A 15,237-nucleotide genomic window follows, 5' to 3' on the forward strand; every position below is an offset into this window, starting at 1 on the left:
TTTCTCGGATGACACCAAAATTTTCTTTACCTTCAGCAAAGGTGTGCCCACTGATCAGGAAGCTATTCAACCCGGTCTCTCAGCAGTTTTCCAATGGATGACCCACAACCATTTGTAGTGTAACACCGAGAAGACGGAGGTGCTCGGCAGTGGCGTCTCCTCCACTAAGGTGGAGGAGCATCGCCCCCTAGTAACAGAAGCTATTATCATTTTATTTGTAGTATCTTGCAGCCTGGTTAGGGTGGGGTGGGGCTGGGGTCCCGGGATGTCGAGGGAGGAGAAGTGGTTGCTGCTCCTTAAGTGCGCATGCCGGTTTGGCTGGCCGTCTTGGGACATCCAAACAGTCATACACACTTTGCATGTATTCCACAGGGCTGTAATGCACAGTCTGGGTGGAGAACATTCACAGGCTGTCAGTCCCCGTCTGAGTGCCGAACCACAGCCCAATCACAAAACTGCTGTCATAGTGACAGTATCATTGTGATTGGCTTGGGGAAGCCTGGGTGCTGCCTGGAGCTAAAAGAAGTGCAAGGATGAAGAAGAGAGGCTGTGCAGGTAAGTCTTTTTTTTTCTTTTCTTAACCCCCCCCCGCCCCCTTCCCCTGCCCACACACCACCGTTACCTACAGGCCACCACTGATTCACAGTTTTGGATGCGACTTTGCTCTTAATTTGGATGTCCACCGACTTGTAGGGGTGCCCCCACCAGATCCCCAAGCAGATTATGTAAAAAAAAAAAAAAAGTGGGAATTGAATTTGATTATAAAATGTAATTCAACAACCAAATTATCACGTTGGTAGGCGTGTGCTTTGGCATCTTATGCATGGAAAAATTCATGCACTTTCTCTCTTTTCCAACTAATGCTACAGTGGTACTGGCCCTGGTTATGCCCAGATCGGACTGTGCCAACGCATTAACTGCAGGCCTGCCAAGGTATCTTCTGAGCAGGCTCCAGACTGCTCAGAACCCAGCAGCTCAGTCGGTTCTTGGTCCTTGGTCCCCTGAGACGAGAACACATTTCTAAGCATTTGATCAATCTGCAGTAGCTCCCCCTTGAAAAACTGTGTTTTTTTAAGCCTGCTCTTTTACTGCACAAGGCTCTCCATCAGTCAGGACCTGACTATCTTTCTGCCTGGATTGCCTACTACAGTTCGAGGAGAATGTTACGTTCATCCAATAATCTGGCCACAATTCCAAAAGATTGTTTGGCTAAAGCTGGCGGAGGTTCTTTCTCTTTTCTGAGCCTATTCAGTTGGAACATTATCCCTCTAGACTTTTGGCAAATAAAGTCTGAAGTTGCATTTACGAAAAAACTCAAGACTTGACTCTTCTCACAGTAACTGTCTTCTTCTGTTTTTTTACATAGACTGAATAGCACAGGGACGCTCTTCGAGTAGCTAAGCCCTCTATAAATTCAATCACTATTACTAACCGGCTTTAGCTCTGACACCCGGTCTGCGAATGTTAGGTTGATTTGCAGAAACTGCTTATAACCCACCACACGTGGCATATTATGTTGTTGCAGAGCCCTGTCTGAATAACGTTAATGGTCCTTGGTTGGATGATGGTTAGTTGGGTGACTTGTATCTGCTCTTTAACTAGCAATATGTGACTAGAAGGAAGGAGAGATTAGGTTGGGCTGGGTGCATTGTTGGGTCTGGCGTCAGTTAATGTGTTCTCAATTTTACATGAAGGGTTGATTTAGTGAGTTTCTGTATTTGTCATGTGCATTTTGTATTGGTCATGCACCCCCTGCTGCTCACATTTTTCAAAAGTTATTAAAAATAAAAAGTAGATGCTTGCGCAGTGCATCATTGACAGAAAAAACAATGGGAATGGATCATCTGCAGTGCAACGATTTGGGTGAAGTGGCCCTAGCACTGGCGACTAGCAAGCTTGCTTCATCTGACATCTGCTTTCCCTCTTGCAAATCCTAGCGTGAAACCCACATAATTGTATGCCCTTTTACCCTCTATTGCATCCCAATAGGCACCAGCTGTGTCAGGAAACTGCACACCTCTGTCCGGGCCTAGATACATTCACTTAAACGACCACACTGGCAGCCCATGGTCAGGGTGAAAGCCACAGCAGCCTTGTTCCCTGGGATCAGAGAATGCCAGGGCCCATCGCTTCGCAACCCACAATGGCTTATGTCTTGAACCCTGGTGTCCTTGTCCTCTCCGAACCCCAAACTCTTTAGGAAAGTGAGTGGTGGGCGCTTCCCTACCTCTTCGCCTATAAACTCTTTCCGCATCTCTTGGCACTGCAGATGAATGTATTTAGTATTCAGCGGCAGCAGCAGGGCCTCCCTGTGCCTTCATATGAATTTATTGATCAGGTAGCAGCCAGGCCGTAGTGCAGCCTACACTCAAACCTTTTGGAGCAACCACCACCACAGGTTCTGCATTGTAGCGCAGCCTACCCTTAACCAGGATCAAAGGTCTAGTGTCTAGCTCTGTACATTCTTTATTGCCAAGGCACCATACCCCTTGATGGATCTGGATCCTAAGACAGCCTACCCCTACACAGATTCGGCTTCGTAAGGCGGCCTAGCTCCAGACAAGTTCTGCTTCCTAGGAAAGCCTGTGCCTAGACAGATTCAGAATCCAGTAGAAGTATTTGCCTAGAGAAGTTCCGCAATCTAGGGCAATCTAAGACAAGCGACAGTAACCTAATAATGGGTCTAGCACCTTTGGGGCCCACACGACCATTAAGTGCAGGAGGTCCAGTGATTGGTGATTATCGTCCTGTGCAAATACTCTAAGAATGTGAGAAAAGCCACATGCTCTTCAGAAATAAGAGCCTGGATAACTAGCAAGAGATATGGGACTGGGAAACCCATTAACCGGGGATAAGGGGATTACCAGGATAGCACTGTCATGTAAAAATCACAACTACAGAGTAAGTTGACTGCTTAGACCTATTTAGACAATAACTTGAAACCCATACTCTATGATCACACAGATCACCAACCCAGTAACAGGACGTTAGAATCAACTTAAACTCTGAGTAATACATCTCCCGTGGACACCATGCCACCATTTGCACAAACTAATACCTAGTAAAATAGTTGTACCCTTCAACCACGTACAGCGGGGGGGGGGGGGGGGGGGCAACAGATCCGCCAGCACATGAACTAATTGCCATGGCTCATGTAGGTTAGGCTTGGGTCATATAAACTCTACCCATACTGAAATGCACCTCTGTAAATACACTAAGCACAGAGACACCTCCAAAACAAACAGATGTGTTTGGATGGCAGGTTGCTGTCACCCCCTTGGGAATACAGCACAGCCACAGGAGAAACCCAAGATTCAACACAACCCATCTCCACAAACGGCTTATAGTGATTGTGGCAGTCTCACAACTGCAGACTCTTCGGACTATAAATACAAGCACTAGGAAGCCAAGTAATTGGCTGATGTATGCCATACAAAAACATATAATAAACAGTGTCTGAAGACTGGGTTTCAGATACAGCTGTTGTCACATTATACTAATGTAGTCTCTAAGAATTCAGAGGTGGTACTGCCATTCCTTTCAGCCCATTATCTTGCTTTATTAGCACATCTTTGCCTCGATGCATTTTTACTATGTGAATCCAACATTTCCCTTGAGAAGCACCATCCGCATGCTTCTCAAATAGTTGGTGAGGCGTATGTTTTGCTTAAGATGCACATCTCGCTGTAGTTGCTTCAAGTTAAATGTCACATTAGGTTAAAGCTGATCCTTTTGAAAACAAGTTCTACGGTACATTGCTCATCTTAATTGTGTTGGCCCAACCCACCTCTCATGCCAATACTGGCCAAGTCCATGGACCCTCAGGGCAGTTCCTGCTCAACCGTCCTCTGTGTATTCATCAGACAGTCGGTGGATAGGCCTGCTCAAAGACTACACCAAACATTGGTATTACTTTCCTTTGCAGATCATGTGAGGCGGGAAAACTCCATTGATCAAGGAAGCGTTGTAGGTCTCAATTCTTGCTTTTGCCTTTCATTGACATAGCTTTCTGCTGTTTTATTGGTTCTCACTGGCATACTTTACCGATTAATGGTTTCATGTTATTGATGGGTATTCAAATGCTTTTGTGTTGGGGTGGTGAGTACAGTATATTCAACATTATTAATGCCTGACGGTACCTGCCAGGGATGACTGTCATGAATGGATGGTACCAAGTGGTTACAGCTGGTTAGTTGGGTGGCGCGATGTTACAGCATAAATTGCCAAGCAGGTGGTGCCTCAAAACTTAATTAAATTCTAGTGCGACATCAGTCAATGTCTGCATGACGTTATGGTACTTCTGCAAAACCTCGCCTGTCTGCATGACGTTATGGTACTTCTGCAAAACCTCGCCGCCATCTCAGACACGTGCTTTCCTAGAAATGTTACAGTATATTACAGATTTGTCAATATGTTAATTGCATTCAACGCCTTTTGCTTTTTTTCAACGATGACGCACACGATTTTATTCGCTAGATATGTAGGTTTCTGTACATTGCAGAAGATACGCCAGACAGGCATTTCTTTCCATTGTTCTAGTGTGCGGGTAATTAGTGTTGACATCTCTCTAGGGCGTGCAGATGAACAAAAGAGCATGTTTTACAGACACCACCATGGCACGGGCAGTCACAACAAGCGTAGCGGTGAGCAGCTGTGCGCACAATCGGGGCCCTGACAAGCCACACAATTAACACATTCCTCGCGTCACTCAAAGGTGAATAAAATGAAAATATTACAGCGATGTAACGCACACACTCTTCTAATGGCCACGGGAGATGCGAATGGAAATATGTTGAGTGCCGTTAACACCTGCACCACTGTGCTCAGGGTGGAAAAATTCCAGAGCAAATTATGTTGGAACGAGCTGCAATCAGCGTTCCGAGCGGTCCTGTGACCTATTTGTCCTCCGAGGGCTTCAAATGGGGAGATTGGGAACGAATAAAAAAGGGCTGTACCAATTTGAGCCGCCATGTGTTTCAGAAACCTCAGATGGTGCATTCACAATAAAAGAAGGGCCCGTTGCCGACTCGACACACATTTTGAATGAGAAAGACACGCTTTAAAAGAAGGAAAATTGTAGCCGTGGTGCAGACAGCCAAGAAAGCAACCTTTCACTGAAAATAATACTGCTCTATGTAAAAATACCTATTTCTTCCTTCGCACTGTAACAGAGAAATGTTTTTTTTTAAAATCCCCAATTCCTGAAAAAAAAGTAATTTTAAATTAACCTTTGTTTTGTTAACACCAGGAAGGATCATGTGGTAATAGAGTTGGAAGCTGCAAGAAAATGGCCCGACAGCTGGGGATTTCTCAGCAACTCTTACCAAGAGGTAAAAATCAATAAGTTATCTTTGGATGGAGAAATGAATTATGCCTTTTAAAAGTACTGAAAATTGTGTATTCGTTTTAGACCTGAGGATGCTGTGTTGGACTTGACTACATTTATTGTGTTGAATTGGTTCTGTCATTGGGTAGGAGTGTGTGTTTTGTATTAGACTAGTAGGCTTCTCTGAAAATGACCTAAATCCCATCCGCCCTCCTCTGCGCTCCCCAACCTCATTTTTAGGTGGCAGCCTGCCAGACAGTGCTGCTGTCTGGTTGTGAAAGACTTATTAGGGACATATCAGTAGCTGACCTGGAAAGCAACTCTGCTCATTGCTTTCTATTGACTTTTTGTTTTGTAACTCTTATTGTTTTGCTTTCTATTAAATTTTTTTTTTGTTTTAGACTGTCCATCTAGTCTTTGCCCCTCCCGCGGGGCATACCTTATTTACTGATTGGCTTCTTTTATTTTTCCACAAGTGCCTGCTTTTTTTTTCTAACAGCACTCCACGAGAATGCATGAGCCCCCCATTTTCCCACCTCTCCCAGCACATTTCTTTTCATAATATTAAAAAATTGTCATTTTACACAACATTGTCCTTCAAGCTTCACATATTTATGCTCTCAGGTGTATGCAGCTTTACCCTTTGAGCCTCTCTACCATGCGCTTTGAGTCCATGTTGCACTCTCTCCTGTTCGTTCGCTTCTGCCCCCTACAGATTGCTTGGTCTACATTTGCTTCCCGACCTACACCCTCCATGTTGGTTCTCCCCTCCCGTGTCCACTGTGTTACTTACCCCGCTCTCTGTGTAGCTCCCCCCACCCTTCGTGTTGCTTCACCCTGCTGTCCTGTTGCTTCCCTGCCCTCTGTAATTCTGCACTCCGTGCTGCTTCCTCCACCTGTGCTCTTTCCCTAACCCGTGTTCCCCTCCCCACTCCCTTGTGTCCACTGATCCAACTTGGATCACTTATTTTCTAGCTCTCTTCCTCGAGTGCTGCTTTCCCCAAACACTGCACTTCCCACCAATGCTCCCTATTTCCCATCCCTGTCCTTTAGCTTATCCATTGCGTTCCACCATCCCTCTCTGTTTTTTTTTCTTAGTTCACTTTCAATGTAGCTGTTGACTGGTCATGGGTATGCATACTACAATTTTGTCACTTAGCATTAGCAAACACTTCTTCATTATCAATACAGTAACACATAATGATGATGATGATGAAGTGTTTGATAAAATGATTGAAACTGGAAACAAGCATCCTGGAACCGGTTTCGGGGTTTAACCCCCTCATCAGCTAGAATAGCTTGACTCCAGTGGAATGGAGAGCACAGGACCCACGTCCAGGCATACCCGTCCCACTTGGGGTGACAAATGCAAAACGAACAATTGATGGACAGAATGCAGAACAATGTCATACATTCACCCTTGTACAGAGATCTGGGCCTAAATCCATCGTTTTTTTGCGCACCATGCCATTCCAGTTTCGACCCAACCATATGCAAATCCGTCTTGACCCTGCACCCAACGGGAACAGTCTAGTCTGAACTGCCAGGCCAGGTTCTCCCTGGACTGGAAACAAGCATCCTAGGACCGGTTTTGGGGTTTCTCCCCTCATCAGCTAGGATAGCTTGACTCCAGTGGCATTGAGAGCACGGGACCCCACGTCTGGGCATACTCGTCCCACTCGAGGTGACAAATGCAAAAAGAACAATTGATGACAGAATGCAGAGCAATGCCATACATTCACCCCAGTACAGAGATCTGGGCCTAAATCTATCGTTTTTTTGCTCACCATGCCATTCCAGTTTGGACCCAACCATTTGCAAATCAGTCTTGACCCTGCACCCAATGGGAACAGTCCAGCCCCAACTGCCAGGCCAGGTCCTCCCTTGACTGGAAACAAGCATCCTAGGACCAGTTTCAGGGTTTCACCCCTCATCAGGCAGGGAAGACATGGCTTGGCGCCACTACTCACTCGACTGTTTAATGCCTCTTGTTCAGTGGGTCTGGTATCAACTTGGTATGAGTCTATCATAGTGCCAATTTTTAAAAAGGGCGATAGGACCAGTTGCGCGTGCTATCGCCCTATATCACTGCTAGACTCGACCGTTAAAATCCTTGGTAGAGTAATTTTAAATCGTTTACAAATATGGGCAGACGAGCATAATATTATAAGTGACCTCCAATACGGCTTTAGGGAAGGTATCGGGACTGTAGACCAGTGCCTTAACTTACATATCCTCCTGGAAAAATATACCAAAGCCAAAGGTGGTAGGATGTTTTTAACTTTTGTAGATCTTACATCCGCCTTTGACTGTGTGACCCACAGTAAGTTGTGGCTAATTTTAGAATGTTTGGGGGTGGCGGATAACATTATTCAGTTTCTTGAAATGAAATGAAATGAAATGAAAATGTGTTTTATAAAGCGCAGATAGCTGCTCAGAGGCGTCCAAGCGCTAAGGCTAACAGTGTATAGACAGCTGAGCTAGTGAACAGAACAAAAACAGATCTATTTATTAAACAAAAAAGTTTTCAAGTGCTTCCTAAAAGAAGTAAGATCTGAGTTGGACCTTAGATACAGGGGTAGACTATTCCAAAGCCTAGCCGCATTCAGGGAAAAGGAACGACCTCCTGATCTGGACCGTTTGACCTTAGGCACAACAGCACGTAAAGCGTTAGTAGACCGTAGCTGTCTGCTGGGAGGTAAGGGGTGATTAAGGGACGACTAATCGCTGGGCCAGTTTCCCAGAATGACTGATGAGCAACACAGAGAGATTTAAAACTAATCCTATCCTTTACAGGGAGCCAGTGCAGTCTTGTTAATCCAGGTTTGACAGAGGTCCTGCGGGGGATTTGAAGCAGGGTCCGGGCCGCACAATTTTGGATCACCTGTAGCTTCTTTAGTGTGAAGTCTGGGGCACCAAGATACAGTGCATTTCCAAAGTCCAACCTGGAGAGAATCAGTCCCTGGACAACAATTTGTTTGGCCTCAAATGGTAGCAAGGGAAGAATCTTCCTCAACATTCTAATGAGGCCAAAACAGGTGGCAGATAGCACGACAGCTTGATGGTCAAACGTCAAGGACTTGTCCAACCAAACACCCAAGCTCTTGATAGCATCCTTAGGGACTGGAGGAGGGCCCCGGCAAGCTGGCCAGATCTGGTTGACCGCAGATGGAGCTTAATGACCCAACAGCATGACCTCTGTCTTGTCCCCATTAAGTTTGAGACAGGGTCATCCAGCTGCTGACTTCACTCAGGCAGCCCACCAGATCCACCGTGCCCGCAGGGTCTTAAGGATTTATATAATGGTGCAAGGGCCTCGATTAGATTTGGGAAAAATGGCAAATGCACCAGGATGCTTAGCATTGCCAGGGGTGTACGTCAAGGATGTGTCCTGGCCCCATTTTTATTTACTATCTATATTAATGATTTAGAGAAAATTTTACTGCAGGAATGTCAGGACATGCCACTGGCTTCCAATCGCCCAATACCGTCTTTAATTTATGCTGGTGATGCAGTACTGATGGCCAGGACACCGCTTGCAATGCAAAAAATGATTACATCATTTGCAACTTTTATGACGAATTTGGATTTGAGAGTCATTTCCACAAAAACCTTTTGTATGAATTGTGGTCCCCGTACACTGAAAGCTAAGAAAACAATGTACATTGACTCCAAACCATTGGATTTTACTCAAACTTTTCCCTATTTGGGTATTCTGTTTGATTGTTCTGGTCAATGGTGCAACGCAGTAAAAACTAGGCGATTACTGTTTTTAAAATCTATTTTGGCGCTTAAATCATTTAGCAAGAAAATGGGAAAGAAACCTATTAAGGAACTCCTACTTATTTATAAAGCAAGTTGCGTTGCAATTGCCACATATGGGGCGAGAATTTGGGGTTATATCAATGTGACTATCCTCCAAGTAGTGGAAAATAAATTCTTAACATACTTGCTCTCAGTCCCGGATAGTGTGTCCACTTTCAATTGTCATACGGAACTTGGACTGCAGTACTTGGAAGATATTATTAAGGTACAGCCGGTTCTATTGTGGCACAGGGTTTGGTCCACAGAGGAATGTTCTTTTAATCGCCTCATTTTGAGGGACGCTATAAATCTTGATTGTGCCCACAAGGTGAGATGGTTACAGTATATTAAGACATTCCTTGGGAAGATTGGTCTTTTGCAGTATTATGAAGAACCCGCGATGCTGAATTTGATATCAAGGAAAGAGCTGAAGAAATTATGTATACATTACAGGAATGTAGGTTAAATGTAGAACTTAACAAAAAAATCAGTGATCCCACATCAATTGATAATGACCACAAATGTTACCCAACCATATATTAACTTACAAATGAGAGACTTTGAAAGGTTCTTGTTAATCCGTCTTAGATTTGGGATTTTATTTAGGCTGTTAAGTTTCCCCACTGTGAACGATTGGTCCAGGCTAATTATTAAGTGTCCTTGTGACGATCGGTCTGAACAATCTGATATTCACATTTTACTTTTCTGTAAGTTTTATTCAACTCCCAGGAAAAGGTGGATACTGCCCATTTTAAAGTATATGAATCTTAGACAATGCCGACCTGCCTTTTTAGCTATTCTGAGGTTAGATGACATTTTTACTGTTGCATCTCTTTCGGCTTTTCTTAAAAATGTTTTTATTTCACGGAAATCAATAACTAATTAAGTCGTACTGAGTTATTTGTATGATATTTTTATGAAGTTGGATATCTTGACTTTTATTATTCTGTATTGTATATTTACTTGATGTTCAATTGATGATGTGATTTTATTGTACTTTCATGGTTATTATGTAACATAACCGAATAAAGATATCTGACTGACTGACATGGCTTGGCAGTTCGGGCTGGACTGTTCCCATGAGGCACAGGGTCAAGACTCATTTGCATATAGCTGTGTCTGAACCGGAGTGGCGAAGTGAGCTAAAGAATGATGGTGGATTCAACCCAGATCTGTGACTGGGGGTGAGTGTCTGAAAAGTTTCAACACTCTGTCCATTATCTCCTTGTGTTTGCGATGATTTAGAGTGTAGCAATAAGACCCAGTTTTAACAGAAGAAAAGAAACAAACTATGTAAATTAGAATACATAATTCTGGTGTAAAGAAGCAACACTGGGCCAATTGCAACGCTTAATGAGTCTGATTCAAACACAGATAACCGTAACAAAGAAAAGACTCGGAAAGAAATCAAACATTATGACATATTTCTTCTTATTTGTGGGAGTCTTTGCCCTCTAATAGAATAATTACATCACAGCGTGATAGTGAACAGCAAAGAAATTACATTGGATAGTAAGTAATTGTGAGGGCTACATGTCCAACTGAATAGAAAGGTCCTTCTCCATAGTTTCATTTTTTACCATTCTGCGATGACCAACACATTAGTTCTGAAACGGCCATGATGGAACTTTAAACAACAAAACACCATGTACAATACCACTGCAAGAGGGCCGCCTGCTGCCATGTTTAACCGTATTTGTTTTGGCAAGCATACACTTGCAATGTTTAGGTCCCAGCATATATATTTTTTTCTACTTTCAATTTATCTTGCATATGTTGTTGAGCTTGTGAGTTTATTGTGGTTGTGTAAGTGGATGCAAGAATGAGCCAGTGGGGGATGAATGGGCACATGAGTTCTAAGAGGAATGACAGAGTGTATGTATGAATGCCTATTACATGCCTTAAGCCATCTTTGAGGAGGCACTTTCATTTAAAAGACAGACCTGTTGGAATTGCCAGTGCTTGTTGATGTATGTGAGCTCTTCCATTTGTTGACATTCCGGTTTAGTTGTAGCTTCAGTAGCATAGCATGAGATAGGTGAATGCTCCAGTGTCTTTACTGGGCTCTCAAAAGCCTTCTTTTGTGTTTAGGGTGGTGGGAAACCACTGACCATACATCATATGATCAATCAATTAAGAGGATAAAGAGGAGAGTGCATTCCTCTGTAACCAATGGCTTGTTGTTGGAGATCAGAATGCATTCACCAGGGCCTAGCAGCATGCATGCAATCGGCTGCGACTTTGTAAGCAGTCACAAGATGATTATCTGAAGGAGGTGTAAGCTTGATTGCACCTTCTGCCCAGGTATGTAGCTGTTGCTTGTAAAATGGGCTTGACAGAGCATGCATGTATCCAGGGCCTGAAGTCTGATCTTAGAGGGTGCCTACAAGCTCAGGCTTGCTGGGAAGTATTGCCTGCTAGCTCAACCTGAGCACCAATGCTTACTTGTAACTGAATCCTGCAAGGTAGGTAGGAGAGCATGCATCCAGAGTAGGCCTGTGGTGCATCCTCAGTCAGATCCACTTTACGTCATACAGCAGATGGGCGTACCTGGTCCTGTTCCCAAACAGAGGATCCTCTTGCATTATTCTGGTGCCCCTTCCCTCAATTTATTTATCATAAGTGAGCGAGGAATTCCAGCAAGACTTGCCCATGTGGATCTTTATAGGCAGTATTGAAGATTTACTTTGTTTAGCAAAGTTAATCAAATTAGGCAAATAGCCTTCATTGCAGTTGTTGCCAGTACAGCTATACTGTTAATCTGAGCCAGGGTTGGTATGAACATTACCTGGGCCTGAACTGCCACAAAGGAATGCAGAGTAAGTCACATAACTGTACCTTTTGCTTTTGATACTTGAGCGCAGTCCTTTGTGCAACCTTTTGGCTGTGGCAGGACGCCTGTCGGGGAAGCAGCCTTTTTTGGCCAAAATTTCAGTTTATGGTTGTGGCGAGGGCAATGCAAAACACTTGTCTGCAGCTTGTCAGTGGCACTACTCTCCATCTATTCCCCCAGACCTTGCAGATGCTGTTCCATTAGGTCTTAACTAGGCAGATCATAGGCAGTGACTGCACCTCACTGTACCTGGCATGCAGTGTTGATGCACCAGGGCAGTAGCACACTCCTTGCATCTAACCTGGTGTTCTAGGTGGCTTCGTGTCAAAAAGGTTGACACAAACTATGACATGCTGTCCCAAAAACGCTTCAATTCTGTCTTGAGAATGTAATATTTGAGATGTATTAGACCTAGCACATTGCTCTACCCGATTGTTTTCCCTCTGTGGTTGGATAGAAGCTCTTCAAAGTTTTTGTGCTGAATTTTACTTAGTGTGTGAAACTATAAGTGCTAACTGTTATAAGGTAGAATGCGCTTAACATGGGGGAAAGCTTTTGTGTATCAGGGTCCGGTCACTAGTATCGTAACATGCCTCTAATCAGATAATGGAGACTTTGAATAGAATAGGGGAGTCCATGAGAGTTTTGGTTTGAATCAAATGTGAATTAAAATGAGGAGATCCAGGTTATTTTAATTCATGTTGTTACCTAGCTTAGCATGGTGCACCAAAGCTAATGCACTGGTGAGCTACTGGCAGTTAATGGAAAATTTGTAAAGTCTACCAAAGGAGTTTCTATGAGAAGTTGTTCCATTATGGTAAGGTTTGTTTTTTTCTTTTTAATTTGGCCAGCGTAATTGTGGACTTTCGTGAATGCAGCAGGACAGAGTCAGCACATCCTTCTGTAGTCCCAGATCTTTTTTGTGTCTTTCTTTGGAAAAGTAAAGGCCAGCAGACACCATGAAAATATAGCTTGTTCATCAATGGCAAATGTATTTACCTTTGGGTGGCTGAAGATTGTGAATAATTGAGGTTAGTGGATGCTGGGTAATTTGGAGGCCCCATGTGAAAAAAATACTTAAAGCACACTGCAATAAAACGTTCTTCCCCATATTCATAGAAATATTTAAAAAAAAGATTCTGAGAAGGTCGTCCATGCACTTCTTTGTCTTCTTCTTTGCTTAAAATTTACCCAGAACGTCTTTTGTACTATGATTTCATGCAAATTTGTCAAATCGTTCCCTAATTTATACATTTTTTAAAACGTATGTATCTATTTCTTAAGTGCTGTGTGTATACAGTGCTGGTGGTTCCAGAAGAACCGCTTTAGTTTCATCACTGACTTCATCTTCGTCAAATCGTCATCCAGAAGGGGACAGTCTTGTGTAAAATTCTTTCTGTAATGATTCTGATACAAATATCGACCTATGTTGCGACAAATTGCCTGCAGATGAGTGGTTTGAACTGAGATCGAAGTAATTCCTGCTCATTCATCAGCCTATTTTTAATCTTACCATGTGCAATGCAACCATGATACATTTTGCCTTCAATTAAATCCACAAAATACATCTCATAAAATAAATAAAGTCTTGAAATTAATGTGTAATGCTTGAATTCCTGCTTGTTTTTAGTTGTCTAATGATGCAGGCGAACGCAAGAAGGACTCAATCAGGCTAAATCTTCCAGAACATTTGCAAGTTCGATCCACGTCTCCACCGGAAAAGTATATTAAGGTTTGAAAGCAACTATGTCTTATCAATCTTAGCTCTGCATGTAAAGAAGAGACCTTAAGTTTAACGATAACTGACCTGATTTTGCATACATTTTATCAGGCATGCAATCACATTTTAAATGAAAAGATTGTGTGGTTTGCAGACAAATCAAAGAATGTCTAAGATGGTACCCGCTCATATCTGCCTCCAAGCTGGTTTGGTTTGAGACAAGGACGAGGAACTTGGTCAGCCATTTATCAAGTGTGGCATCACCCATTATGGACAGTTAGTGAGGGACATTGTGGCTCTTCTCAACTTTTTAGTTGTATTTCATATTGTGAATCATCCTGTACTCGTAGATCGGCTCTAAAGTGTGATTCATACTTAAGATTCCATGTTACAGTGGTTTAGAAGGTTCCTCTTTGGTAGCTGTTGCCTAGTAATAAGGGAACATCCGGTTAGGTGCAATCCCCTAGAAGTCGCCACTATTGGTAGTCAGGAAAAAATGTCTTGCATGCACAACTATTGATCTCAACTTTCGTAGGTTCAGAAAATCCAGAGTCCTCGTAGATTCTGATATGTTGTTCAAACCACGTGTATGCATTGCGGTTAAGACTTTATATATTCATTGTAGCAACCGTTCAAGAATTCTTCACTTCCATCCAGAAACAATAGAGAAGTATTGGTTGTGGTTTTCGTGAACTCCTTCTACATCTATTAAAATAGCCTTTATGCTAGATTACCTTCCAAGCATCTAATTAACGTACCTTTGAGTTGCAGAGTATGCCAGGATGCATATCATAGAAAAAAGCTAGAGGTCATCGCTAAGTTTGATCTGCTCTTCAATGAGAAAGAAGGTACTGTTCCTCTGGAATCTCTCACATTAACACATCCTATCTGTCCCACTCTGGGGAATAAGAGTAAATCCTGGTTCTTAGATTACCTCAGTTCATGTCTCAGCACTTCCAGGTAGCCAAAGCGCTGTGGTTGTCATTTTAATGTGTCACGACTGACTCGCTCACTCTTTTGCAAGTCAACTGTCCCAAAAGCCATTCCTATGCCTTTTAGCCGGATCGGCAGACGGTAATAGGCACTATGAGCAAATGACGATTGAGGGCGCATTGCAGTGTTGCACTACAAATTACCCTTCATAGTGCCAAGTTGTCTACATTGAGCACAAATATTTTTTACAATGCAATCATGGTGAGTTGAAAACATTTAGACTTTTAGGTTAATCATTTTGCTGTTAAGACTCTTACAAAGTCATTCTATTCCAAACCTCTCAACTAAAAAAAACAAAAAAACCCAATCACAGTTTGAGGAGTGTGCAGAACTTTGGAGTGGCGGGGGCCTTGTGCCGAAGAGTACATAAGAGGCACTTGGCTCCCCACCAAAGTACCTCCTCCCAAAAAAAAAAAAAAAAAGCTTGGTGAGGCTAGAGCTGATTTCCTGGGGTGTTTTCCCAGGCTGTTCAAATCCTCGAAATATGGGCTGGAAATACACTGTTTGCAGGGGTTTCCAGCTTTGTTTTCCCTGCCACTATTTGATATCGGCTCCTCACTA

At 43.2% G+C, this 15,237-nt stretch overlaps 1 protein-coding gene across 2 annotated transcripts in view; it reads left to right on the forward strand.

Annotated features, from left to right (window-relative positions):
- CIMIP1 (ciliary microtubule inner protein 1) overlaps nucleotides 1-15,237 on the forward strand; it is a 136,407-nt gene that overhangs the window by 34,735 nt on the left and 86,435 nt on the right. For both annotated transcript variants that reach the window (XM_078651960.1, XM_078651961.1), the window contains exons 2-3: nucleotides 5,249-5,330; nucleotides 13,594-13,695. In XM_078651960.1, coding sequence (XP_078508086.1) covers nucleotides 5,249-5,330; nucleotides 13,594-13,695 — 184 coding nt within the window. The remainder of the gene's footprint in view (nucleotides 1-5,248; nucleotides 5,331-13,593; nucleotides 13,696-15,237) is intronic.

Source organism: Lissotriton helveticus, chromosome 7, assembly GCF_964261635.1.
Source record: "Lissotriton helveticus chromosome 7, aLisHel1.1, whole genome shotgun sequence".
NCBI classification, from domain to species: Eukaryota; Metazoa; Chordata; class Amphibia; order Caudata; family Salamandridae; genus Lissotriton; species Lissotriton helveticus.